This window comes from Eulemur rufifrons, chromosome 16 (assembly GCF_041146395.1).
Source record: "Eulemur rufifrons isolate Redbay chromosome 16, OSU_ERuf_1, whole genome shotgun sequence".
In the NCBI taxonomy this organism is placed as follows: Eukaryota; Metazoa; Chordata; class Mammalia; order Primates; family Lemuridae; genus Eulemur; species Eulemur rufifrons.
Genome location: NC_090998.1, coordinates 20,100,737 through 20,127,128, shown reverse-complemented (window position 1 = coordinate 20,127,128; position 26,392 = coordinate 20,100,737). Strand labels below are relative to the sequence as shown.

The window sequence follows — 26,392 nt, the reverse complement described above, 5'->3', positions numbered from 1 at the left end:
CAGAGTAAATGAAGTAATGTATGTGAAAGACCCAATTACAGTGCATATTACCCACTAGGGTACTGCTCCAGGTCCTATCAGTATGTCTGTTCAAGCCACCAGGAGGGGAAGAAAAGAACAGAGGACAATTCCTTTCCCTTAAGGGACTTGGAGTCACATGTGTTGTTTCTACTTACTATGGCTAGGTCATTACTTGGACAGAATAGGTACAGGGAAAATGAAGAAATGTTGTCTTTAGCTGGGGAGCTGAAATTTCAATTAATGTAGAAGCAAAGAATGGACATCGGGGAGACAGCTAGCAGTGTGCAACTGTATCCCTTTGGTCATGCAAATTTCCATTCCTGTCCTTCTCACACAGGAAACGCACCCCTGCCAAAGGGGAGAGAATCTGAGACTGGTCATTTACTGCAGCCAGTTCAAATATCAAAATCCTTGGCGATGCTTATCATATTCATATTTGAATCTCTGTGATCTGATAACCTATAAACTAGAGAGACATTATCTGTCCTTCCCACCCACAACCTGATAAGTACACGGTAGTGAGGTATATACAGGATAACGTTAATGAAAACTGCCTTGGGAAAAGGAAAGCAAACAGGCAGCAGTCACTGGACCATACAAATGATCTGATTTTGCTGGTGGGGAAATGCAAAAATTCCCTGCCCTAGCAGTGGAGTACCTTCTGAGGATAGCCCATCTCAGAATTTCCAAGTGGTTTAAACATCTGAGAGGAATTCCCTGCCTGTTGTCCTCTGTGGCCCCTGACTTTGCCCTCTAGAAGGCTCCTCCTTGCCCACCCCCCTGCATGACTGCGTCTAAAATAGGCCCCAGAGAGCATGGGGTATACCCTTCCTGTGCTGTGCACAGGTTTTAGAGCCTATTTCCTCTTGCTGTGGTTTGATATATTCAGACATTTACAGGTAAAAAATAATTATAGATGTTTATAGTCCAGGAATGTGGTTTTATTGGCAACACAATTCCTTCAATAACTTACTAAGCTTCTAGCCTACACTTCCAAGTCAATTTGATGTGCAGAAAAGCAGCAAATAATCTCATTCAGACATAGTTCTATGTTTATTTTGTCATTCACCATTCATTCATTCATTCATTTCCCACGTGTTTTCAAAAAGAAATGAGGTTTGTCCTGCTAAAAGCATTTAAAATTTCCAAAAGTAAAACGTACATACTTTTTTGTGGGACAACAAAAATTCTATCTATCTGGTGCCCATCTGAAGCCTAAATAAGTTTTTTTTTTTTAATATTTAGAGGAAGAAGAGGAGGAAGATGAGGATGATAACATGTCCACTGTAATGAGGCTTAGGACTAAAATGCCATGGAAAACCTGTTGGCGGTACCTCACTTCTGGAGGATTCATCTTGCTCCTCCTGATGCTTTTCTCTAAGCTTTTGAAGCATTCAGTCATCGTAGGTATAGACTATTGGCTGGCCACATGGACGTCAGAGTACAGTATAAACAGTACTGGAAAAACTGATCAGGTACAATGGTTATGTCTGTTTTTAAATCTTCAAGGAAATATTGAGATTAACAGTGATACCGTCTCATCTAGTTAGGAAATGATAGCCCAGATGTCATAGGACTTCTGTGATGATTCAATAAGTTAATAATTACAATAGGACCTAAATTAGAATAAATCATCAAAAAGGTGAAAAATGGAATCTGCTATTTTTACTTTTATCTTTAAAAGCTTATCATAAAAAACATTTAAAGATAATGTTTGGATTTGTATTCAAGAGAGTTATGTGCATATGTTTTAGATATATGTTTATATATGTTATACACATCCAAACTTTTTTTTTTTTCATCGTTCTGATGGTATTTGATTTTAACTACCTGTATTAGTGTATTACTAATACACTAATCTCAGGTCATTCTGAGATTAGGGATGGGAAGAATGAGCTCTACAATGGAAAGCCAAGAATATGCCCCAGACCTGAAAACAAACTCTGTATCTTCATCTGCTCTTAGGCAAACCTTAAAAGAGTGAAGGGAGCAAGTAGGGCTTGGGATTGTGTTAGGAATACTGCCCTGAGCCTCCAAGAGCTACACTCCTTCAACTGCCTAAACGTATAAAAATCATGAAGTCAACAATTTTGTCTGACTTTGACGTTTGGTTTTCCAGTAAGAAAAAAGCTCAACTGGTAATTTCCTATGCACTTATTGTGTTGGTTGCTTTTTAGACCTACTATGTGGCTGGATTTAGCATCCTTTGTGGAGCAGGTATTTTCCTTTGCCTGGTTACATCTCTCACTGTAGAATGGATGGGTCTCACAGCTGCCAAAAATCTTCACCACAATCTTCTCAATAAGATAATTCTTGGACCAATAAGGTAAAAATGTAGTTATTTCTCATTCCCACACACAAAATCATTAAAACATGCATTTTAAAATTAAAGTGAAATGGGAAAGTTTAAAGAATTTCTTTAGTCCTTGAGCAAATGAACAGGGTTCTTCTCAATTTCATCACTCTAAGAATGCCCATTAGCCATGTTCAAGTTCCAGGTAATTTAGCATTTTTATGCACTTCAATCTGTTTATTTCCTAGGTTCTTTGATACTACACCCCTAGGACTAATTCTCAATCGCTTTTCAGCTGATACTAATATCATTGATCAGGTGAGTGCCTGAGTTACTTCGAAGTTCTAAAATAAATTTCTTCATGTAAAACTAAGGATTTTGAGATAAAGTGTGATTCCTATTAATAATAGAGTATTGCTAAAATTTAAATGAAGGCCTATTTGCATTCAGATCAATATTATACATTCAAATGATTTCTAGGATAAAATATTAAGGGAAAACCTTAATACAAACTAATTTGTTTATGTAAAAGAGAATACTTAGAGAATAAGCATGAAATAGTAAACAATGATCTAACGTTTAAAAATTTTCACTATAGAAAGGAATAATTTTGATCAATGTTGTATCGCCATTCATAATATGAAGTTCTTAAAAGTTTAGTGTTCACACAGAGTGTCTCTCAGAAGTGAAGGATGGAATACCAAACTGTCTTAGATGCCCTTTACTTTCATTAGATTGGTTCTTGAAGCTTTAGATGATATGATATTTTAGGGAGTATTCTAAGAATGGCCAGTTTAGCCTAAGTTCTCTAGAAGTTTATCCTGAAATTAAAGATATCAAACTATTAAATTGGATCACACCAAGAGCAGAACCCTTAGGATGATTGAGAAAGGAATTCATCAAATTTGGCCCTTGCCTCTTCTGACTTTCCACCTAAATTACCCCTAGTTTAGAAAACAAATGTTTGATACATGCAGCTGACTAAAAAGTATGCTGAGAAATTTTGATGGTTTCACAGCATTAGTGTTGAATTACATTGCACCTAAAACACTTCATAAAGAATACATACTGAAAAAGAATAGATGAAACAGTCATTATTTAGAAGATGATATGATTGCTACCTAGAGAATTCAGAATAGTTACTAAAATAAAGAACCAATTAGAAAATTCAGCAGAGCATCTGCATAAGATATATCATATGAAAATTGGCAACTTTCTCTGCACCAGTTAAAAATTTAGTGAAAAATAAGTTCCATTCATAATAACAACTATACAAACAGAAATAAAGGCAATATGAAGAAAAGATATCCAATAATCCCAGAAGTCATAAAAATCCTGTGTATACATAGAATTTCCCTATCAGATATTCAAAGATTACTACCAAGTTAAAGCACTCTGTTGATCACAGAAGACAAGTAGATCAAAAGAACAGAACGAAGAAATTCAAAAACATCAGCATATGTAGAGATTTAACATAGGATAAATGTAGCATCTTAGTAAGAAAAGGATTATTTTTTTAATAAATGATATTGGGATAATTAGTTATCCATAAAATACAAAACAAATGCATATAGAATAAAAACATAAAGTTATAAAATAAAATGTAAGAGAGTAGTTTTATTATCTTGGTGTGAAAAAGGTTTTTTAAATAAGACCCAGAACTCAGAAACAATAACCAAAAAGGCCAATAGAAATGACTATAAAAAACTTTAAACTTTTATTGAGCTAAAATACCAAAGACAAACTTAAATATAATAGGTAAACTAGGACAAAAACTTGCAAAAACTGTATAAGAAAGAAAATAAACATCATAGTATACAAAGAGCATCTACCAATCAATAAGGAAAAGATAAACAATCCAATCAAAAATACTCAAATGACAAGCAACTACAGAAAATTAATTTAAATGTCTTACAGGAGAGAAATAGCTAAATAAGCTTTTTAATATCATGCAACCATTAAAAAGAAATAGATTTGAATGCACTGACATGAGAAGGTTTATAGTCTATCTTGTTCAGTAAAATAAAACAAGCACATGAACAAAGATTTATAGTGTAGTATTGTTTACATAAATACTCAAGTAGGTAGATAGATAACTAATCAATGATATGTATATAGATAAATAGATACATAGATATACTAAACTTCGGGAATTAAGTGAAGAATTACTTACAATTAACATGTTTATGTACTATTTAATACTTTTGTAACTAATCATATAACTTATCATTAATATAAAATAAATATTTTTGATTCATTGTAACCAGTGTTTCATTTGAGCTAAAACATATTTTTCTTTCAAACTACCTTAATAGCACATCCCTCCAACTTTGGAATCTTTAACTCGCTCAACACTGCTCTGCCTGTCTGCCATCGGGATGATTTCTTTTGCTACTCCTATGTTCCTGGTTGCTCTTTTGCCCCTTGGGGTTGCCTTTTATTTTATCCAGAAATACTTCCGAGTTGCCTCTAAGTAAGTAAAACAGCATTCCATTCTTTTTCAAAAGCTTATTGCAGTCAGCCCTCTGTATTAGTGGGTTCTACATTTATGGATTCAATCAACCGCAGATCGAAAATATTTGAAAAAAAAAAATGCCACAAAGTTCCAAAAAGCAAAACTTGAATTTGTCATATGCCAAGTGCTACAGTGAATCCACACTAATGAAACGACGTGTAGGTGTTGTATAAGGTATTATAAGTAACCTAGACATGATTTAACGTGGATGGGAGGATTATGTAGGTTATATGCAAATACCATGCTATTTTACCCAAGGGACTTGAGCATCCACAGGAGATCCTGGAACCAATCCCCTATGGGGACAACTGTATTTTATTTACTGTGTTTTTTAAGATACGGTATGGAGTTTAGAAATGCAACCTATTTTTAACATGATGAAACCTACCCTTACATTATGTTTCACTTGAAGATCTATTAGAATTATTTCTGTAATTGGTTGTCTGGACCTTACATAACCCTGGGCTTCTATCAACATGTCGATTGATCTATTGAGTTTTGAGTCCATAGCTTGCCAAATTTTTCATACTATAGTCCTTTTTTCTGGACATGACATTGACAGGAAGCTTACAAAATCAAACATAATCACAAAGAATAAGTGAATTAATATCATTTTAGTCCACATATGGAAAAAAAAGTTAAAAATTCTTAAAATACATTGTGTGAGATACTAGTAGAAGTAAAGAAAGGTTGAAGAGATAAATCAGAATGATGACTATAAAAGTAGATAATCTTGAATATCTGACAGGAGTGCTATAATTTAAGCAGATCCAGTTAAATAAATAAAAAGTAGCCGTGAATTTTAGATTCTCCTGTTAATATAGGGTTTTGTCATTTGCTGAGATGTTGAATAGTTAAATGAAATATGAGGCCGGTTTTGCAATTTTCAGTTTAAATTTGAAGCCCTGCTATAAATAGTACAGCAAATTTTATATTACTGCAAGAATCATGTTATTTTAACAAATACTTATTAAGCACTTATTGTGGTACAAATAACTGTGTTAAGCCACGTGGCAGATGAAGAGCTCAGCATGACAAATCCTGTTCTCAAAAAATGTACAGTGTCTTGGGAAGATAAAACATATGCAAAATCATCCTAATATGTGGATTAAGTGCTAGGATGAGAAGGCAGATATTGAGTTTATTCAAGAAATTGAAAATATGAATATGACCTGATTACAGGGAAGAAGAAGGAATATAGGGGAAGGTAAGAAGGAAAGGGAAAGATTGTAGTTGAGAACCTCTGAACGTAACATATATAACATTTCATAATTTAAAACAATGTAGCTTTTTTCTCCCTCAGAGCTAGAAATTCAGATCCTTCAAATGTCAGGGATCCATATTAAATCTGGAGTATTTTTTTCATTCCCAGACTCATCTTCTTTGCTTGCAGCAAATTCAGACCAAAAGGGAGAAGCTCGCAATCAAATTCACTATTTCTTTTCATTTCTTCTAATATTGTTGCTGGTGCCGCTTGCTGGAGGGATAAGGAAGTTCAAAGTTATTTCATTTCCACTGTTTCCAAAGCTATGCTTGCCATCCCACCACTAATATCAATCTTACTTCAATCATACACTTATTTGGGCCTATTTTGCCCTTTAGCAATATAAATTGAATGCAAAGTTTAGGCAGATAATCCTAGTTCCTTACAAATTTGAATTGCGAATTCTATTCCTTGTCAGGGAGAATAATCTGTTATCATTGGTAGTGACTAAAATAGGGAGGAGAGACGATCATTTTCAAAGAATTAAAATTGATAATGGATTATATACCATTTTCATTTGAAATTCTCTGGAAGTTAGCTGATATAACCACATGATATAGGCCAGGCGCCGTGGCTCACGCCTGTAATGCTAGCACTCTGGGAGGCCGAGGTAGGTGGATCATTTGAGCTCAGGAGTTCGAGACCAGCCTGAGCAAGAGCGAGACCCTGTCTCTACTAAAAATAGAAAGAAAACTATATGGACAGCTAAAAATATATATAGAAAAATTAGCCAGGCATGGTGGCGCATGCCTGTAGTCCCAGCTACTCAGGAGGCTGAGGCAGGAGGATCGCTTGAGCCCAGGAGTTTGAGGTTGCTGTGAGCTAGGCTGACTCCATGGCACTCTAGCCTGGGCAACAGAGCGAGACTCTGTCTCAAAAAAAATAAAAAATAAAAAAATAACCGCATGATATGAAATCTCACAGACAAGAGGATCCTTCTAGATGTTGAGGTGCTTCAGGACTCACCCATGTTGATAAGCTCAGGCAACTTGACAGACTATTTTTGCATACGCTAAAAAGAATTTAAGTGAGGAACTAGCTACATTTCTGAGGAACTAGCTACAGGAAATGCCGTGAAATTTTGGGTATCTCAAATTAAAGGTCTAATGTGTGGTTAGCCCTGTAAGTAAGTGTTTCCTTGTTGCAAGAATACAAGATCAAGCTGTGTCCTCACCTCTTTGGTTCCATGAAACACAGTCCTATAAACAAACATTCCTCCTTCCTAAGTTTTTTTCCTTCGCTGCTCAGCATAGTGACCACCTGTTGCTGTGTCAGATTTACAAATGGCCATTTGGTTTTATGTTTAAAAAAAACAGACAATTCACATTCCTTCATATTCCTTTTCCCCCATCTTTCTGTCTTTTTCTCCCTAAACTCCCACGTGCAGTGTCTGAAATGAGGGAATCCATTTTAGAGACTCCAGATTGAAAAGACTTGGCATTTGTTGGTGAGACTACACAGGCAGCCCAGAGCGGCCTAAGTTAATTGTTGAAGACTGTGGAACCGTGTGTGTCTGTTCACCTGACTCTGGCAGGTGAATGCTGATGCTGCTTCTCTGATTCCCTCAACCCCAAAGACTTTGAGAAGGGCAGGAAAAAAAGACTGAGAAGAAAAAAGAGGAATGCTTTGAAACATGTGATACAACTCTTAGTTTGTCTTCTGGACGGGCTAGATCCTATGGTTTAAAGAAAAGTTGTCATGAATATGCATCTTCATGAAAAAGGTCAAAGTCAAGTATTTGCATCCATTGAATACTTTCTATACCTGTGTTTTACACACACACACACACACACACAGAGTTTCTTGGAGGAACTGTGCATGGAAGTTTCAGGAAGGCAGGGATTCAAACTCATTGTGGCCAAAGCCAAAATGATTATCTTTTCTCTCCAAATCTCTTCTTTCTGTGTCCCCTGGCCTGGTAAATAGCGTGGTCATTTTTCAAGTCTGCCAAACTAGAAACAGCCAGGCCGTGTTTGATTCTTCTCTTATTTACCCTGGAAAAACTAATTGATTGTTGCAGCTTATAAAGTCAACAGTCAACAGACTAGAAAGTCAACAGTCTCACACTTGCCCCCTCCTTGCTTTAAATCTTACCAGCATCACACTACTTCAGAACTTTTAAAAAACCTCTTATATAGGCTGTCCTAACTGGCCTTCCCTACTCACCCCTTCTCCTTCATCCTTTCCATTGTCTCCCAAGTTATGTTGAGGAAGGACCAGTATGATCATCTTATTTCTAGGCTCCAGTGATTTTTTTGTGTTCAGCCCATAAAGATCCTCTAGGATCTATTCCCACCCTTACAAGGCCATATCCCTGACATAGCTTTTTCCCATTGCAACACCCAGAAAGGATTCTTGGCACCAGCCGGATTAAATTTGCCAGGTTCTTCAGACACCTGTGTTTGCTCTTGTTACTCTCTTAGCTGGAATGCACTTCTTGTCTATTTCATTAAATGCCTCAGCTGGCCTAATATTTGGCCTAAATTCCACCTGCTCAAAGAAAACCCCACCCATCTCTTAGGTATGAATTAAGTGTCGTTTCTCTGTGTCCTACAGCACTTTACTTCAGTTGTTACACAAAGCCGACAGCTTTGTACAACACATTATGTTCAGCCTCAACCTGTGTTCATTATGCACCCGTCCTTCTCTGTCTCTTTAGGTTGGAAGCTGTTGAAGCTTTTGTTACTTGTGTGCTGGGGGGAATAGTTACAATGACAAACACAAAGATAATGATAAAATAATCTTTATTTAGAATGAACACGGTGGTCTTTGAACCTAGATGCGTGTGACATTTATTTTTGCCTCTTTATCTGTCCTAGGGACCTCCAAGAACTTGATGACACCACCCAGCTGCCTCTGCTTTGCCACTTCTCAGAAACAGCTGAGGGACTCACCACCATTCGGGCCTTTAGGTGAGCAAACATGCTTTCATATTGCTGATTAGCCACTTATGTCATCGACAAATGTTTATCTGCAGATAACTGACAGTTGCTACCATTTCTGGATGCCCACCATGTGCTGATAGTGTGTTAAGCTGGGAGTGAGAAAAATGTGGACAGAAATGATCAGAGCTAGAGTTTAATCATCTGATGAAATTTTACCAAAAATAAAGAAAGGATGAAGCAACAGATTGGAAAAATACTAGTTGTGTGACTTGGACAAGGCTTTAAATTCCCTAGCATCAGTTTTCTCATCCTATGAAATGGAGAAATCAATCTTGCTTCTTAGGGTCACTGGACTAATTGATAAAATGTATGTAAAGCATTAATCACAGTGAGTATTGAAGAAGCATCCAGTAAAATAAGTATATAAATAATAATAGTAATAATAATGATCTTAAGAATAATGCTGTTACACCAAAGTTGTTTTATAATTTAATCCTTTTTCTTCAATTTTTATAAACAAAATAATAACTTAAGCTTTTGATTGAGAGTATTTATTAATACTTAACCCTCAAAAAATTATTGGCCAGGTGCTGTGGCTCACACCTGTAATCTCAGCACTCTGGGAGGCTGAGGCAGGAGGATCACTTGAGGCCAAGAGTTTGAGACCAGCCTGGGCAACACAGGGAGACCACATCTCTACAAAAAATAATTAACTGGGTGCAGTGGTATATGCCTCTGGTCTTAGCCACTTGGGAGGCTGAGGCAGGAGGATGGCTTGAGCCCACAAATTCGAGGTTGCAGTGAGCTAAGATGATGCCATTGCACTCTAGCAGCTTGGGCAATGGAGTGAGAACCCTGTCTCTTAAAAAAAAAAAAAAATTCTAACTCCGTTTTCCTTTTCAAGTAAGATCAGAAAAGAAGGTAACATTATTGAATGTTCATTTAATCTAGAAAAATTAATATTTTAAAGTATTATATCTTTCTGCAGCTGTAATTGCAAGCATGTATGGATTTTAATCAGAGATTTTCCTAACCTAAGAAATTTATTTTTAAATATAGAATTAGATCACAGAGTAGACTATAAAGAAGCAACTATCCACAACGTTATATATCATAGAATTTCTGCATAAATCCATGTAGGTTTCGTCGTGAAACATGCTTAAAACATTTCTGCACTTGGCCAGGTGTGGTACTCAGGCCTGTAATCCTGGCACACTGGGAGGCCAAGGCAGGAGGATAGCTTGAGCTCAGGAGTTCGAGACCAGCCTGAGACCCCATCTCTAAAGAAAAAAAAATTTTTTTTAATTTAAAATAAAAAAATTAAAAAAAAACCATTTCTACACTGGGGGTGTAATGCCTTTCATGGGGGATGTCAAAACTATTTATTGGCATTCAATATAGATATTAAGATAAAATTTATATTTTAATAGTAGCCAGCAATGACCAGTGGTATCAATAAATATACTATGTCAAATATTACTTTTTTCACCAAATAAGTTCTTTCAAGTTAATTTGTTTAAGAAATATTTGAGTATTTAACATATGCCAGGTACTGTTCTTCCTGTGGATATATAAAGACTAAAAAGCATGGCCTTTCATTTTCACCCCAGCTAAGAGTGACACTGTTTTCTCCCACACCCCATACCTGCCATATTATCCTATTTACTTCCTTTATGGTATTTATCTGAGTATTTTAAATTATCTTTTATGTTTGTTTGTTGACATGTTGTCTATCCCTTTCCAGGAGAATGTGAGCCCTGTCAGGCCTCCCTCCCCACCATACTCTTTTATAAACATTACCTGGGGAAAATGCCCAGGACTGAGTGCTCAAGAAATACATACTGACTAACTAGCTAGCATGGACTCTGTCCTAAGGAGCTCACAGCCTAGTAGGAGAGAGGGTTTAAGAAAAACAACAGCAATACAGTATGATACATAGTCTAATACACGTATCACAAGAAACAACTGTATGAGAAAGCAAGGTAGCACTCTGTCTCAAAGGAATGGGGAGATAATTATTGAATAACAAATCTTTGGATGATAAATAGTTGACCTGGCAGATAAAAGGGATAGAATGTTCAAAAGAGAGGTGATAGATGTACAAATGCATGAAGATTTCGTTTTATATAGAAATCACAGAATCCAGTATTATTGAAATATAAAGTAAGTACAAGGAAGGTGGCTATTGGGATGAAGGTTGAAACCATAAAGAGAGGCTCGTATATAAAGAGTGGTAAATAATAAATACCTTTAGGGAGCTTGGACTTTATTCTTTCCATGCTTGGAAGTTACTGAAGAAATAAAGGAAAATGACGTGATCAGAGTTGTGTTCATCAGGATAACTCTGGTCTGCTGTAAAGGATGAATTGCGGTTGGTTAAGGCTAAAGGCAAGAAGATTCTAGGAGGCTGTGACAATAGTCCAGGTGAGAGATGACAAAGGCTAGCTCAGGAACTAAGGACCTGGGGAGAAAGTGCAGATTTGAAAAATATGTAAAAAGTGAGATAGTTGAGATTTAGAGACAAACGGAATGTGAGGAGTAAGATTGAAGAAGAAGTTAAAAGTAATTCTTTCTAGGTCTCTGATTCCTATGAGTAAGTAGTTTTCCAAGTTAGAAAACTGAAGATGATGTGGAGAATTGCAGTACGAATGATGAATCTAATTATGGACAGGTAGAGGTGCTGATGAAATATCCAGGTGGAGATGTTTGTGGTCAATTAGGTATATAGGTCTGGAGTTTAAGAGATATCCTAGGGCATCTCCCCATCCTTCCAAGTCCCCAATGTCTATCATTCTACACTCTATGTCCATGTGTATGCATGTACCCTTTAAATGATAGTAAGTATGGTATCACCCTCTTATGGATATTATTTAAAGTTTTGGCCATGGATTTGATTGCCAAGGTAGAGGGTGTAGACTAAGAAAGGAGGAGCTTGGACAAAATTTTCAGACTACCAGCACTTAAGGAGCAAACAGATAAAAGCGATCTTATGGAAAATACGATCTTCCAATTGCTAACTCTTTAAACAAAGCTGCTTCTCTTAGTTATGCTTCAGAGTAAGATATATAATATTACTTGTCCTTTCTGACCACCTTTTATATTTGACTAACTAGTGCTTATCTCACTGCTGAAATATCAGTTCATTATTATCATCTACTGTAGGAAGCCTTCCCTGAACATTAGAATATAGATTCCATGCCCTTGAGATCTCTATGTTAACTTGTATCCTAAACTTGCCACACTGTATCATAATCAACTGCATGTGTGCATTCCTCCACAAGATTGGGAGCTCCTTAAGAGCAGGTAATGTGTCTTTAATCTTTATCTTCAGAATATTATCAGAGTTGGGCACACAGTAGGTGTTCAAATGTTTCATGAATGAATTAAAGGACACTCCATTGCTCAACCTGTTGCTTCCTGCTGATATTGTAATGACTCTTCAACTTCTTTTATCTGCTTCTAATTTGGAGAGCTTCTTTGAGCTCTGTTTTCCAGTCAACTTCCTCAGGAAAGGGGAAGGGTTGTACTGCCCCTTGTTGTGGCTTCAGGCATCCCGCTAACACTCCTGCTTACCTACTTCCTCCTGAGCCTGGCCGACCCCAACACCGGCCAGCCTGATGCTATCAAATCCAAACCAAAGCCTTCTCTAAAGAAGGAGGGTCTAGGTCTTGGCAACCTTGATCTTGTGACTACTGCTTTATCAAGTTGGTCCCTGTAAAAATCGACTACCCTGTGACTGAGAAATTAAGGGTGGTAAAGATCAAATTCACTGAGACGTCCCTTCATTGGATATATCCAGATAGGAGAGGCCAGCACCCAAGCACTTTGCCTCCCTTGAGGCTCCTAAGGCCCTTAAATGGTCAGTTCAGATTTTTGATAGCCCTTCAGCCAAATGACACCTTATGGTGAGCAAACATGTATGTCCAGTAGCTCTATCCAGGCCAAGGACAAGTCTAGAAGGCTTAAAGGACTGCTGTACCTATGTTTGATTCTTATGTACCCTAGGCAACATCATTGTAGTGGACCTTAATTCAGTCTTGTACTCCTCCTCCTAAGACTTCGATGATATAACAGTGCCAAATGGTACCATTTAGTAGGGCAGACCTCATCTTCCCACTATGGGAGGATAAACCATCTAAGTAGTAGGCAAAGAATCAGGATAGTGTGGATGAATAAAAGCATTTTACAATGTATAAAAGTGAGCATTTTAAGAATAAATTGAATGGTCAATGGTAGTAAAAACGAAAGAAGTAGAATAAAAAGAAATTAAAAGTGCCCATTGGATATGGCAACCACGCAACTCTTGGCAACCTTAGCAAGAACAGGAATGATAAAGTGAAAGGAGTAAAGTCAGAATTCAGAAGGTTAAGGAATGAACTGAAAGTCAGAACACGGATGTGGCAAGGAAAAGCTACTCTTTGAAGAAGTTTCACTGTGCTAGGAAGAAGTTGAGGGGGAGCTAATTAAAAGAAGGAGGGTTTTTTTTTTTTTTAACCTCTGTCTTTTTATTTTGAGAGGGTAATGAGCTTAAAATTTTTAAAGACTGAAGGGATAAAAATTTTTAAAGACTGCTTGGAGATATAGGCAGGATGGGACAACTGATGGAGCAGATTTTCACGGCAGATTAGCAGGAATTTGTGCAAGTGCCCAAGTGGAAAGACCAGCTCCTCTTGAGCAGTATTTGGTACATAGCTCTTCTGTGAAGGTAAGGAAAGGACGTGAATGGATTCGGGCAAGCTGGTAGGTCAAATAACAGGAAGTTGATGGGTTCAATATATAACAGCCTCTATTTTCTCTCAGAGGGACAAAGTGAGATTACCTTGTGAGAGGGACAGGGACAAGAATGAGCCAGAACATATTGAAAGGAATGAGAAGATTTAAAATGAAAGAGGAAATTGACCAGGTGTCAAGGTTAAGAGTTTTCATTTACCTTCTTCACTGGACACATGAGCAAAATTTAGTATTACTATTGCTAGTTGTTTTTTTTTTTTTTTTAGGCAAGTATGAAAATGAGGTTTATTGAGGAGAGAAAGATAGGATTACAGGGCAAGAGCAAGATATAGGTTTACAGAGCATGGTACATATGCCACAGATGACAACCAGGCCCCTTGTTGCAGCAGGAAAAGAGCCAAAGGAAGGACATAAAGTGAGAGCTATTGCTAGTTTTAAATTAGGAAAAATTCTAGATAGATGTACAAAGAACAAAATCTTCTGTTGACCTTCAATGCTTGAATTAGAGTTGGAAGATACAAAAGACAGCCCAACTTCTTTGTAGAAGTGCCGGCATGATACTCATTTAGTTTAGATCTTCCAGAGTTCATTTTTAAAGTAAATATTAAATACCCTAAATGTCAGCATTTTTTTAAACCAAAAGAAGTCTTATAAATGTGGGGATGGCCCTGGTGCCGTGGATAAAATTCTAGAATCTTTACATTTGGTGCTCATGGTCAAGAATCCAACACGTTGTTTTCCATCCGTCTGTTCCTCTCTTTCAAACTACCCAGAGTCCCCAGAGTCTTGAGCTCTTTTGGAAAGTTAGTATTTACTGATTAGGCTGCTTTTCCTCCCCTGCGCGGAGGGTTCGTGGTGTACTCAGACAAAGCAACAAACTCCCTCAAGTAGTGTACCGCGAACTATCACAGTTAAATTAGATTGAGATTTCAGTGACCTTTCCTATTATTTTTTTTCTTTTTGTCTGACAGAATAAAGGTCTAAGAATGTTCAGAGGATGAGCTGGATGTGGATGAAAAGATACAGACTGAGTGTGTCAAAGTTTCCATTAGGAAAACAGAAGGTTTCTTGCCAAATAGAAACACGCAGAAAGAATGTTCGCTGCATTTTCACCCCTCCCCTCTCACTGCTGCCTCAAACTGTTGCCAACTCCATTTACAAACTCTCTAAGAGTGTGTCAGAAACAGTATCCCAAACGAAGTGGAGAGTCAGAAGAGTCTCAGACGAAGCCCTTTGGCAGAATCGAGTGTTTGATGTTCATCTCAAATATAGTCACCTCTAGTCCCTCCATCTTCACAGTCCTCTAGGGAGAGGAACCTGTCTCTAGTCCCCTGAACATGTGGGGCTTTCTCGAATGTGTGCCTTTGCTTATGTTGTTCCTGCTACTTAGAATGCCTTGTTCACCTAAAAAATTCCACTCATCTCTTAAAACCCATCTCAGATCATCTTCCCTGTCTTTTGTAAAATCTCATTTAACCTTTCCCCTCTCCCCATCCCTCACTCCATTTCCTACTATCCTGATCTTCCAGTCAATGCAAATTATAGCCTTTCTTCACGTCCATGTAGCATTTTGTGCACAAGATCATTATAGGGTGTGTTGTACGATCTTTACTTGTTAATGCTGTGTTCACCTCCTTCCCTAGTCAGTAGGCTCCCCAGGGGAGGAGGTCGTGTCCTGGTCATGTGTATATCCCTGGCGTCTAGCATAATGTCTCACATAGAGGTGATGCTTGCTAAATGCTTCTGAATGAATGGATGAAAATCTACCTAACGTGTACCTAGCAAATACTAAAAAAATGAGCCTTATGTGTATATATCTCTTTACAGTTCCTGTCCACTATCTCAGTAAATCCTATAATTCCATGAGCTCGCCCTCCCCACCTCTTAGTTATTTACTATACTCATCCCTAAAAGGATCATCTGGAGGGAAAGAATGTTCCCTGGAGTGCTTGGTCCCACATCAGTGTGTTGCCTTCTGCCAGGTCCTTCTGTGCGTGGCATTTGGGTCAAGGATGCATAGCTCAAAGTGAGATAATTGTTTGGCTCTAATTTCCAAATCCTTTGATTGTTGTGTATCAGAGCTTGCTGTCTGACTAAATTATCTATCTAGTTTGCCATATTGGAATGATCAGATCGATTGGATGGATATCAAGTATCTGCCTTATATTGGCCTGTATGGATTGCTTCAGTGGGCCAAGTGAACACCCCACCCAGGACTTCATTCTTTGACATAAGCGATGGCTCATTATGAAGTTTTGCAATTTTATTTGAAGATTTGATGGGGTGAGGGGTGCTGGAGCAGTCTTTCATCAAACAGGAAACATCGGCATGCTGTCAGAGGAAATGTGGTGATTCCTTGAACACATAGGAGATGGGAAGTCTATATAAGACAAGCCATGGCTGCAGAGCATGAATAAACCACATTTTTATTTGGCATTTCCCCAACCTTCATACTGGTTATTTTCAATAGATTATCCAGCTTTCCATTGTTTCTGTTATTTGGGGAAAATAATTGAAAAATGAAGAGACTATCTTTGTGATTTAGAAAAGATTTTTCACCACGTAGCATGAGTTTCTTTAAGATAGTTGCTTAGATGTTCAAATGGTTAAGGCTTTTATTAGCAGTTTAATTTATAAAATAGATTACACAGATTTGGCATGATTATCTTGAGCACCAAGGATGACCTTAATTTGTCAGGGTTCAATATCAATATCTAAACTGTATGTATCATAGAACTCTGAAAGTACCACAAACCAAGAATTCCTCTTATGTAGTGACCATCCTTACAAATAGTTTAGAATTTTGGGGTACAACTATCTTATCTAACGAGAACATTTGCCATCTCCAAGGCACCCCCTGCTAGTTCTTGCCACCCTAGTTTTCTTCTTTGGTTCCCAGAAACAAGAGACAAAAAGAGAATTTTTAAAGTATATATTTGCCTGTTGCAAATGCATAGTTTTCTGTCTTCCCTGGTTCTCATCCAGCACCTCCCACCCAACTCTAACTGCGTCATTTGGAAAAGTAAAATAAATCCATAAAAAGTAGGTAGAGTATATTGCATTTCTGAACAACTTACTCTGGTTTTTCTAAGACCCTTGCAACATAGGCCATGGCTTGTTTTCATGGCTATATAATTATTTGGAAACTTATGAAATGATCTTTAATAAAACTTTGTCATTAGACCGACTCCTTTTCCTGGTAACTGTATAAGAAAGGAAAGATACACTTGACCACACCATCTCTACTAAGAATACAGCAGAGCAGTAGCAGCTGGTCTCTATTTTGAAAAAGGAGTCCATTTACCAGTCATCCCATCTCATCAGTGTGTCACTATGCTGAGTAAATAGTGTAGTAGTAAGTGTGACTGTATTTTATTGCTTCTCCTGCTAACATCATAATGTTTTTGTTTTTTGCAGGCATGAAACCAGATTTAAACAACGTATGCTGGAACTGACAGACACAAACAACATAGCCTACTTATTTCTCTCAGCTGCCAACAGATGGCTGGAGGTTAGGACGGTACGTTCATTTCATGATTTCAAAATGAAACCAAACAGAGAAGACGTCTGACACAAAGAGGCAGACAGTTGTAAAAATTAGTCTTCCACTGAGATTTAGCACTAGCTTCACATTTCCTGGACTTTAAAATAGCTCAGGTTTGTTTATGTTATGGATGGAATTTGTCATAATGTTTTCACTAATGACAAGGTAAATAATCCAAAAAGCAAAAATTTATTTTGTGTTCATTAGTCTCTAGATTACATAAGTTAATGGAATGGCAAATATTTGTATAACTTTAATTTTTTTTTTCCAAAAGAGTACATTTGACAAGCAAACAGTCGTACTCATTTCCTTTATTGAGCTGGACAGGCCTGGGAGAGATGGCAACTTTCTACGCTGTGAGTCAATGTAGGATCATTTTAGAATAAAATGTAAAAAACTACAGTTAATCATCTGTTGCCTTCTTCTGTCCTGTACGATGTAGAACAGGCACCAGCTCAGGCATCACACTTGATCTAGCAAGTTAATTTATTTGCATTCCAGCTTCTCACCTATAAAACAGGAATAAGAATATGTACCTTGTATTAAAAATAGTATAAATCCCCTAGTATATTGATTGGCAAATGCAATCATGAAATGTCTTTTGAATGTATAGATGAAAGAATAGATGAATGGAAATAGTACCTACCCTGGTAAATAGTTTATAAGCCAATCAGTGGGAGTATAAAGTGGGAGACAGATGAGATAGATGTTCCGGAAGGGAAGGAATATAGTTTGCAGTCTGTGTAATCTGCAGCGAGAATAAGCTACTTTGGTGGCAATGGTCAGTTGACACTAATTTTTTTTTAATAGTCATCTGTCAGTTTTGAAAAGAAAAAGCAGGTTTATCTGTACTATTACAAGAACCTTATTCCCACTGATGATGTTTTCCTAACATATGTTGGCTTTCTTTCAAAACTCAATATACCAGAGAGGGAAGATGGTAAAGAGAATCTGATAGGGTTGACATGAAGGAGGCCAAGTTAACATCTGAGTAGTTGATTGACAGCTATAGATGGATACAGAATCTTGGACACCCTTGTGAGCTTTGGTTATGATTACTCACTGGTTTACAAAGATTCTCTACTACTAAATTAGTCATTATATAGAAATTATTCAGCAACATGGCACAATAATTTTTCACAAATTTTTGAGAGAAGTGTTGGTTGTTGATAAATTCCTTCCAGGTAACTGTGAGATTTGGAAGGAGGCAGGGCAGAGTTTCTTGAGAATGACTTATAGATACCATAAAGGCAAGTCAAGCGTTGCTTAGGATTTATCACAAAACCAAAACACTATTCCTAGCCCCAGACCATAAATCTTTGTTTTAAGCTTCTGTTTGTTGTGGGTTTTTTTTTTTATTACTGTTTTCTCTAAGGGAAAATAATAATACTGATTAATATAATTAATGATAAAATAGCTTAATGAAAGAATGTCTCAAAATCATAAGGGAAAAATGTTAGTAGTTACCTCTGTATCTGATTTTCCTGAACTTGAAGATCAAGCACGTCTTTTAAGGGGCAAGTGTGTTTGCTCTGAACTTGAGGTGAGAGTCGCACTGTGACTCCTGTGCCTGCTCTTTAGCACTTCCTACTGTCAGGTTAATAGATAAGTGTTGAACAGGAACCTTCAAGCAAACCATATGCTCTGTTCTCATAGCCAAAAGACAAGATATTAGAGCCTTAGGACTGCCAAGAAAGGGAAGGTCAGGATAAATTAGAAAGGAACAGCAGCCAAAATCAGAATGTTTTAGTCTAATTGGACTCACAACCCGGTACTTTAACCCCCATGTGAAAAAACAGCTGAACCTACTGGAATATAAACAAATCTAGTTCCACTTGCAGAAAACTGTAGAAAATACAGACATTTTACACAGGAAGGACAGAATCTGCCATTCATTTTGTTACTTTGTAATACATTCGTCATTATGTATTCTCTTTGCTTTCTGTGTTTTATAATCCTTCCAAGATTTGCTATCTAATTTCATCACTATAACTCTCCCTTAAAAATGAACACAAAAAACTAAGGAGTCCTTTGCTTTTATTTCTGATGGGTCAAGGTAAATTTTGACAAGAAACTTTTGTTGATTTATTGCAAAGTTCCAGGCATATTTGCTGACAGGGTTCAAGGTCCTTTGTGTATGATATGTCTCCATCTGTTGTATTTATGTGTCAGTAAGTTTATATGGATATGCATGTGATGTGCACACAAACACACACACACAACCCTCTAGACAGTCCCAGAGATCCATGACCAGTCAGATTCATTCTCATTCTGTCCTGAATACACTGAGAGTTTACAGTGTATTCAGAGGAAGGGTCAGGAATACTTAAAAATAAATATAATTTAATCCAATAATGCTATAATCCAAGCACATATGCCATAACAGGAGTGTTAAATAAATTAAGTTGATGACTTCTATTGGGAGATAACCTTTTCTCCCAATTGTACACATGCAAATGACCTCATTACTACTGTGCTCCTGTGGACACGTCCACATCACTGAAGACATGATTTTAGTTTGAAATAACTGGATCTGTGTCAGAAGTATGAACGTTGAGATATAGGACCTTGGAGACAAGGGTGTAAACTGTTCTCTGAACCCCACATCTGGACATATTCTGCCTTGTAAGTCATTAAAAAAAAATAAGTAATGAAAACTTCTATTTGACCCAGTATGTCTGCATTGATCTTATCTACAGCATCAACACAGTCCCCTCCTTTGCCTATCTTTGCCATAGTACTCAGTAACGTATCATAAATATTTGCTTATAGTAAACATTCTTAGAGTTTTCAGAGCAGAAACACAAAAAAAAGATACAAGAAATGTCAAAAAGGTCAATGCCTAGGGCATAAATTAGAAGAGGCAAGCAGGATTTCTTGATGCAGACTTCACCAACTCTAATTGATGCACTCAGAGCCTTAAGGGAAAGAGGAGAAAACCTGGTATCGTAGCTTTCTGTGGCTATATTTCCCTTCACTTTCTCTTCATTCCTGGTTTCAGCTTTCCAAAGCCATGCCGCTGCTATTGACAGAAAATCTCACGAAGAAGAAAAGGAAGGAAACCAGAGTAAAAACAACTTTTATTGAATTTGAGAAGCTGTCTGAGCCCCATCAAAATGTTTTAAAACTATAATAGCTTTTGCTTCTTTTCCCATTCATATTAAGTAAGAGTTAAGACAATCATGTTTTATTCTTTATGGGTAACAGTTTTCCCTGTGGAAGATTTAGCCTGGTCCACCATATTCATTTCATATTCATTTTGAATTGGGAAAGAAGTAAAGGCCACAACATAGTCAAATCCCAAAAGGACAAGCGTCTAAAAGAATAAAATAATTTGGCTGGTAGAAAAGTAGCTAGACTGTGGCCACCAGGGTTGCTTTGGCAGCAGAGGGGACTGCTTTTCCTCCGGGTGCCAAGTAAAGCGGGCCACGCTTGTGTGCGATGTGTCACCATCGCCTAACCTTTGAGTGCTGCTTACGTTCTTTTGTTCAGCACAGTGTTTTCTCTTCATCCCTCTGCACTAAACAATTCCAGTTCTTTGGCATCAGTGTTTCCAGTTGCGAAAATTGTGTAACTCTATCTAAAGGCTGTCTTTCCAAGGCTTTGTCTTGCTGTGTGGTGAAAGGATAAAAGAAAATTCACATCGAGAAGCCAAAAGAAAAAAAAAAGGTCTTTAGAGTCAATAGGCTAAAGTGAAAATAGTCTTCAGGGTGAGCTTGCACAAGAGTCTATTTTGTGTAATAACACAAAGTTTTTTTGTGTGTGTTCACAACTCCACAATAGACAGGTGTGCACTGATCTTATAATTTGAAGGCCCTGATACAATCTCCCAATGAATGGTACCATAGGCATGTACTCTCGAGAGCTATGTGAAGGAAGGAAAGAGACTGTGTATTTTTCAGCTGTTATTAAGTATTTACAAATCTGTTTTGTAGAGAATTACAGTTTGCATTATAATCCTGCATACAGGTAGATGTCATTGAATCACTAGAAATCAGGCAAGAGGCCTCTCTTTGTGACATGGGAATCAAAGACTTCTCTTCTCGAGGGGAGTGTTGAATTCACAAAATGGCTGGAAGTTGTAATTTAGTAGTATACATATAAAATGTCCTGATGTTTGTGCCCTCTTTTGAAAGTGAATAATTCATATATGTAGTAGTTTCTGTTTCCTAGGTTGAATCTTGTATTCTGTTGTGTCATTTTGACAGAAGATGTTTTACACTGAATAGATTGATTGGGATGTGTGAGGCCATAGCAGTAAAATAAATGCTATTGATGATCCCTAGGTATTTGCTCTCCTGTGTGTCAGTTATTCAGACCATTTGCTTCTCCTTTTCTATTTATTGCTTTTAAGCCATTTTGCTACTCACATATTTGTGGAAGAATGGAAAGAAGGTATAACCATAGGGTCACTTTGTGATTCATTAAACTTCTTAAATTTAACGGTAAAGGAAGTGGAAAATTGGGGAGATAACATAGGCTTTTATATTGTCTATTAATTTTACATTTTTATACTACTATACTATTTGATGGGAAGTGATTGGAATTTAGTGATTTCGCTGTGCAATTTCTTGATAAACATTGTACACAAAGGAACTTCATCCCCTATGCAGATCAAATGCCTCCAAAACATTTTCAATTCCTTAGAAAAAATATTTTTCAGCTGTGGTAATAATCCAAGAGTGAGCTGGAAAGTAGTTGGTATAATTAAAAGAAAATATGAATAGCACTTTCTAAAAAAGTATAAAAGAATATTTTTATGATAAATATAACAGTTTTGTTATAGATACTAAACTATAAACATATTGGCTTTCAAGCTATCATATCTCTTTGAATTTAGTAGATTATAGATTTTGAAAATGGGTTCATCTCTTGGAAATTTTGCTGCAAAATATATCTCAAAAAGCTATGCTTTCTTTTTGCTGAAGTGTCAAACACATTATCTGCATAACATTATATATGAATTTGTGCATATTTTAATTACCAAACCAATAATTAATAATGTCTAATGATCGTATTTAAAGCTTTATGAGTAGTTTTGAAAAATTAGCCATGTGAAGGAGGCCCAGGAAATATATGTTGACAATTTATTGATCAGCCTTCTCTTTTTTCTCCCTTCATCTGTTTTCACTTCACTTTCTGGCTCTTTCCCCAAGATAAAACTACCCACATGGTACCATAATTATTATTTTAATTCAATAGAAAATAGTTAAAAATTGTCATCTAATTGAGCTACCATTTCTTTCTATACAACAGGTGAATCCCTGAGCCCAATATAGCATACAAAGATTTCTGTAATAAACTAAATTTAAGAGAGAGAGAGAGTGCATAACTTTTTTATTTTTTTATTATATTTATATTTGTATTAGACTCACTGCTTAATTTCTTTTATTTAGACCCAGTGATTTTTGCTGTTTCAGCTTCTCAGATGTGACCTTGTTCTAGTCTAGTCCTATTCAGATCTGCTCTTTATAAAGGAGAACACACCAACACAGCATTTTATGAGTTTGTTCCCCACAATTGAAATAGTAAAAAATAATAATAATTTGGAACTGTGTGATGAAGTTCATAGCTTAGGAAAGATTGCTTATCACTTTAGAAAGGGAAACAACCCTAACACTTATATTAATACATAGCAAAGCTTTTTGAGAGACAGTCACATACAGTTCTAGATGGGGGATAAAAAAGTCTTAAAACTTGGTGTTGGACTTCCCACTTTATAACAAAATGCATCCTCGTAATATCTTTACATGTTCACTCTTAAAATCTGGAAAAGAGATTGGTGGAGAATTAAGTGATTCATAGGAATCCTAAAAGTGCAGTTAGGAGAAGTTCTAATTTAGAAGATATTTGGCTGATAAAAAAAACTCATCGACTGTTTTATGAAAGGGTGAATGTATCCAGTCATTTATTCCATAAAGAATCACTGAACCTTTACAATGCACTTAGCATTATTCCTGTTGCTGGAGATAATAGTGGTAAAAATTCAGACCAAGACCCTGTCCTCATGGAACTTAGATTCTAGTGAGAGTAAATAGATAATGAGCATGTAAACAACTAAGCAAGTAAGATCATTTCAGATGGCTCTAAGTGCTTTGAGAAAATAAAGCAGGACAATGGGATGGAGAACAGCTCCAGGGATGGAGTTAGGGGCCAAGAAAGAAGACCTCTGCAAGGAGGGGATATTTGAGTTGACCCTTAAATGAGAAGGAGCCAGGTGTCAGAGACCTGTGGACAAGCATTTCAGGCAGTCATTGGCAGAAACAAAGTTGATGTGTTCCCAAGAATAAGAAAAATGCCAGTGTGGTTGGAGCAGAATGAAGGAATAGGAAAGGAATCTCAGATAAGGTCAGAGTAGACAGAGCATAGAATCTAGATGTCATGTCATATAAGGCTTTGTAGTTCATCTGAATGTGAATTTATTAAAGTGTGATAGGAAGGTATAGATAATTCTAAAGAGGCAAATTATATGACCTGACTTACACTTTAAAAAAAATGTATGAATGAATGAATAAATGAATGAGGTTTTCCTTCCCAGTGAAGTCACGTGGCAGAAAGCAGAGAATAGAAGTTAATATTAATAAAAGGAGTGCCTTGCCTAAAACCTTTAACGTTTAATGTTACCCACAGAAATTTCCCATCAGGCAAATAACATATTTCTTTATGTCCGGCCAGGAACACCTTGCTGGAAATATACTCTGGTACTAATTTACTTTCTGGAACTTATCACAGAAATTCTTTCATGTATCTTTTTTGAAAATACAATATGGAAATAATGTATAACATAACTTTGAAAGTATTAACTTTACACAAGAGGGCTGAAAGGAAAAAATTCATATTGCTATAAATATTTTATAAGTATTTGAGAGTACATTAGCATTTATAACCATAAAAAGAACAGCCCACACTGATAAGAGTCTGCTTCCAATAAAGGGGAAAAGAGGAAGAACTGTCTGATTGGGGTGTGACAAGTTGTTAACAAATGGATACATCAGAAGAAATAATCAAAGAAGTATTTACTACCTCTGTGGAATTTATTAAGGATAAACTTTATTTGATTTTTTTTCTTTATTCTGGTTAAAGAGCATGGGAATCAATATGGTATTAAATTTTAGTGCCTGTTTTAACCTTTGGTGTTTTATGATGCACACAAATTTTTTAACATTGCTTCATACATTTGAAAATTATCCAAGAGAGAAAAAACATACTGGTACATGGAGATGGGGAAATTTTTCTGGTATTTAACATTTTTATTCCTTTTAAAATTCCTGTGAATTAGATATAATATCTATTTTCCAAAGAAGGAATTGAGTCTCAAAGGGGCTTAAAGTACTTGTCTAAGCTCAAAGCCAGTGTTTGAACCCAGATTCTGACTCCAAGGCTGGGATCATTGATTATTCTCCAACAGTTTGATCTTTGGAGCTGTTTTTAAAAGAGATAGGAATGCACACATGTGAGCTCATTTGAGAAACTTCATTCTTTGATTTCAACATGTTAAACACTCCATTACTGTCATTAATGTATTACCACCTAGTTGCTACCTGGTTTTTATTGTTGTTGTTTTGGGTTTTTTTTTTGAAGGACCAGAAATGTGTCTAGCTAGAAAAGTTCATCAGTGGGAGGAAACTCGAGAAAATTCTAGAATTACCCATGCTTGAAATTCTACCTGCATTTGGGACATGTGATACATTAGCATGAGAAGTTTTTAGGATTTCTTTGTTGAATGATAAGACAGAACAACACCTAAGAATGTTGAGAGATGGGAAAAGAAGAGGGTGTTAGAAAAGGGACAGATGTCTCTGTCTCTCATTTGAGTCTAAGGTGACCCTTAATGAATTTTTAAAGTTTTGTGAAAGAGTTTATGATTGAATCAGACACAATCCAGATACACTAAGACATGTCCATACTTAGAATTTTGGAGAAAATACAGCCTTTATTCCTATTTACGTGAAATCTATAGATTGAATGTCCCAGACTCTGAGCCCAGATAGTTGACAAAAAGGTCAGATACAAATACCAAGTTAACCAGAGGCAAATTTCTGCAAGGGCCTTGCTACAGCACACAGAAGAGCTAATCACAGTCCTGACATAAGAACACATGAAATTTAAGCTAGAAAATCAGGTCCAAAAATAGTTGGTTATCTGGCAACACAATGCAGTAGAAAGGGACAAAAAGGAAATCCTACATCTGATCCTGGTTGTACCACCAATTGCAACTTAACTTCTGCCTCGGTATTTAATTTCTCTGAACCTGCATCTTTTTATATATAATGAGGACATTGCATCACTCTCCATTCCAGCCCTATATTGTAAGTTATCATTTTTGTACATCTTAGGTATTCTTCCTCTGAAATTTAACAAGACACACATAGAATGGAGTGTATTTTTCTCGTGATCACCTCTGTAAGTTAATTGAGATCTTTGGCTTAAAAACTTGGGAATAATCTTTTATTTTTTTCTTGCTCATTTTTAGGATTATCTGGGAGCTTGCATTGTCCTCACTGCATCTATTGCATGCATTAGTGGGTCTTCCAATTCTGGATTAGTGGGCTTAGGTCTTCTGTATGCACTTACGGTAGGTATGGATGAAAATCTCTCTCCTTTTGTGTAGTGTTGGTGGTACTTGCCATAGTTATTATCAACTCTTATTCATGGACGTTAGAGGAGAAGTTTGAAATTCATAAAAAGTTGACATCTTGCAAATAATTATAGATCAGGACCCAAACCCTGCATTTTAGGACGGTTTGGATTCATTTCTGACATTGTCAACCAATTTTTAAAACTGCTCAGATCCCATGGTCAGGGTGCTCCTAGGGTTTTTTAGGATCCCACTCCTGAGTTGTTCCCAACTCAGTTGGGGACACTAAAGTGAATGTGAACACTCATGAGATGAGTACAAACAGAAGTGTACACAACTATCCATTGTGCAGGGAAATCAGAGGACAGTTCACAAATCAGTGACAGCTGGGGACCCTTGAAGAGAGCAGACACCTTTCTTTGCCAATATATCCCATGACATTCTCTAATATCCTTATGAGTTATACCACATAGTACACACTAACCATCTACGTCATCCTATCCCAAAATATCCAGCAATTACAAAAGGGTCTTACTTTAACCTAAATATGTTGATTTTTTT

General features: G+C 36.7%; 1 protein-coding gene across 1 annotated transcript in view; it reads left to right on the top strand.

Annotated features, from left to right (window-relative positions):
• Positions 1 to 26,392, top strand: part of ABCC9 (ATP binding cassette subfamily C member 9) — a 119,401-nt gene that overhangs the window by 78,164 nt on the left and 14,845 nt on the right. The window contains exons 25-31 of the mRNA XM_069491280.1: positions 1,267 to 1,496; positions 2,199 to 2,347; positions 2,563 to 2,632; positions 4,630 to 4,787; positions 8,913 to 9,005; positions 17,127 to 17,229; positions 25,727 to 25,828. Of these exons, the coding sequence (XP_069347381.1) occupies positions 1,267 to 1,496; positions 2,199 to 2,347; positions 2,563 to 2,632; positions 4,630 to 4,787; positions 8,913 to 9,005; positions 17,127 to 17,229; positions 25,727 to 25,828 (905 nt within the window). The remainder of the gene's footprint in view (positions 1 to 1,266; positions 1,497 to 2,198; positions 2,348 to 2,562; positions 2,633 to 4,629; positions 4,788 to 8,912; positions 9,006 to 17,126; positions 17,230 to 25,726; positions 25,829 to 26,392) is intronic.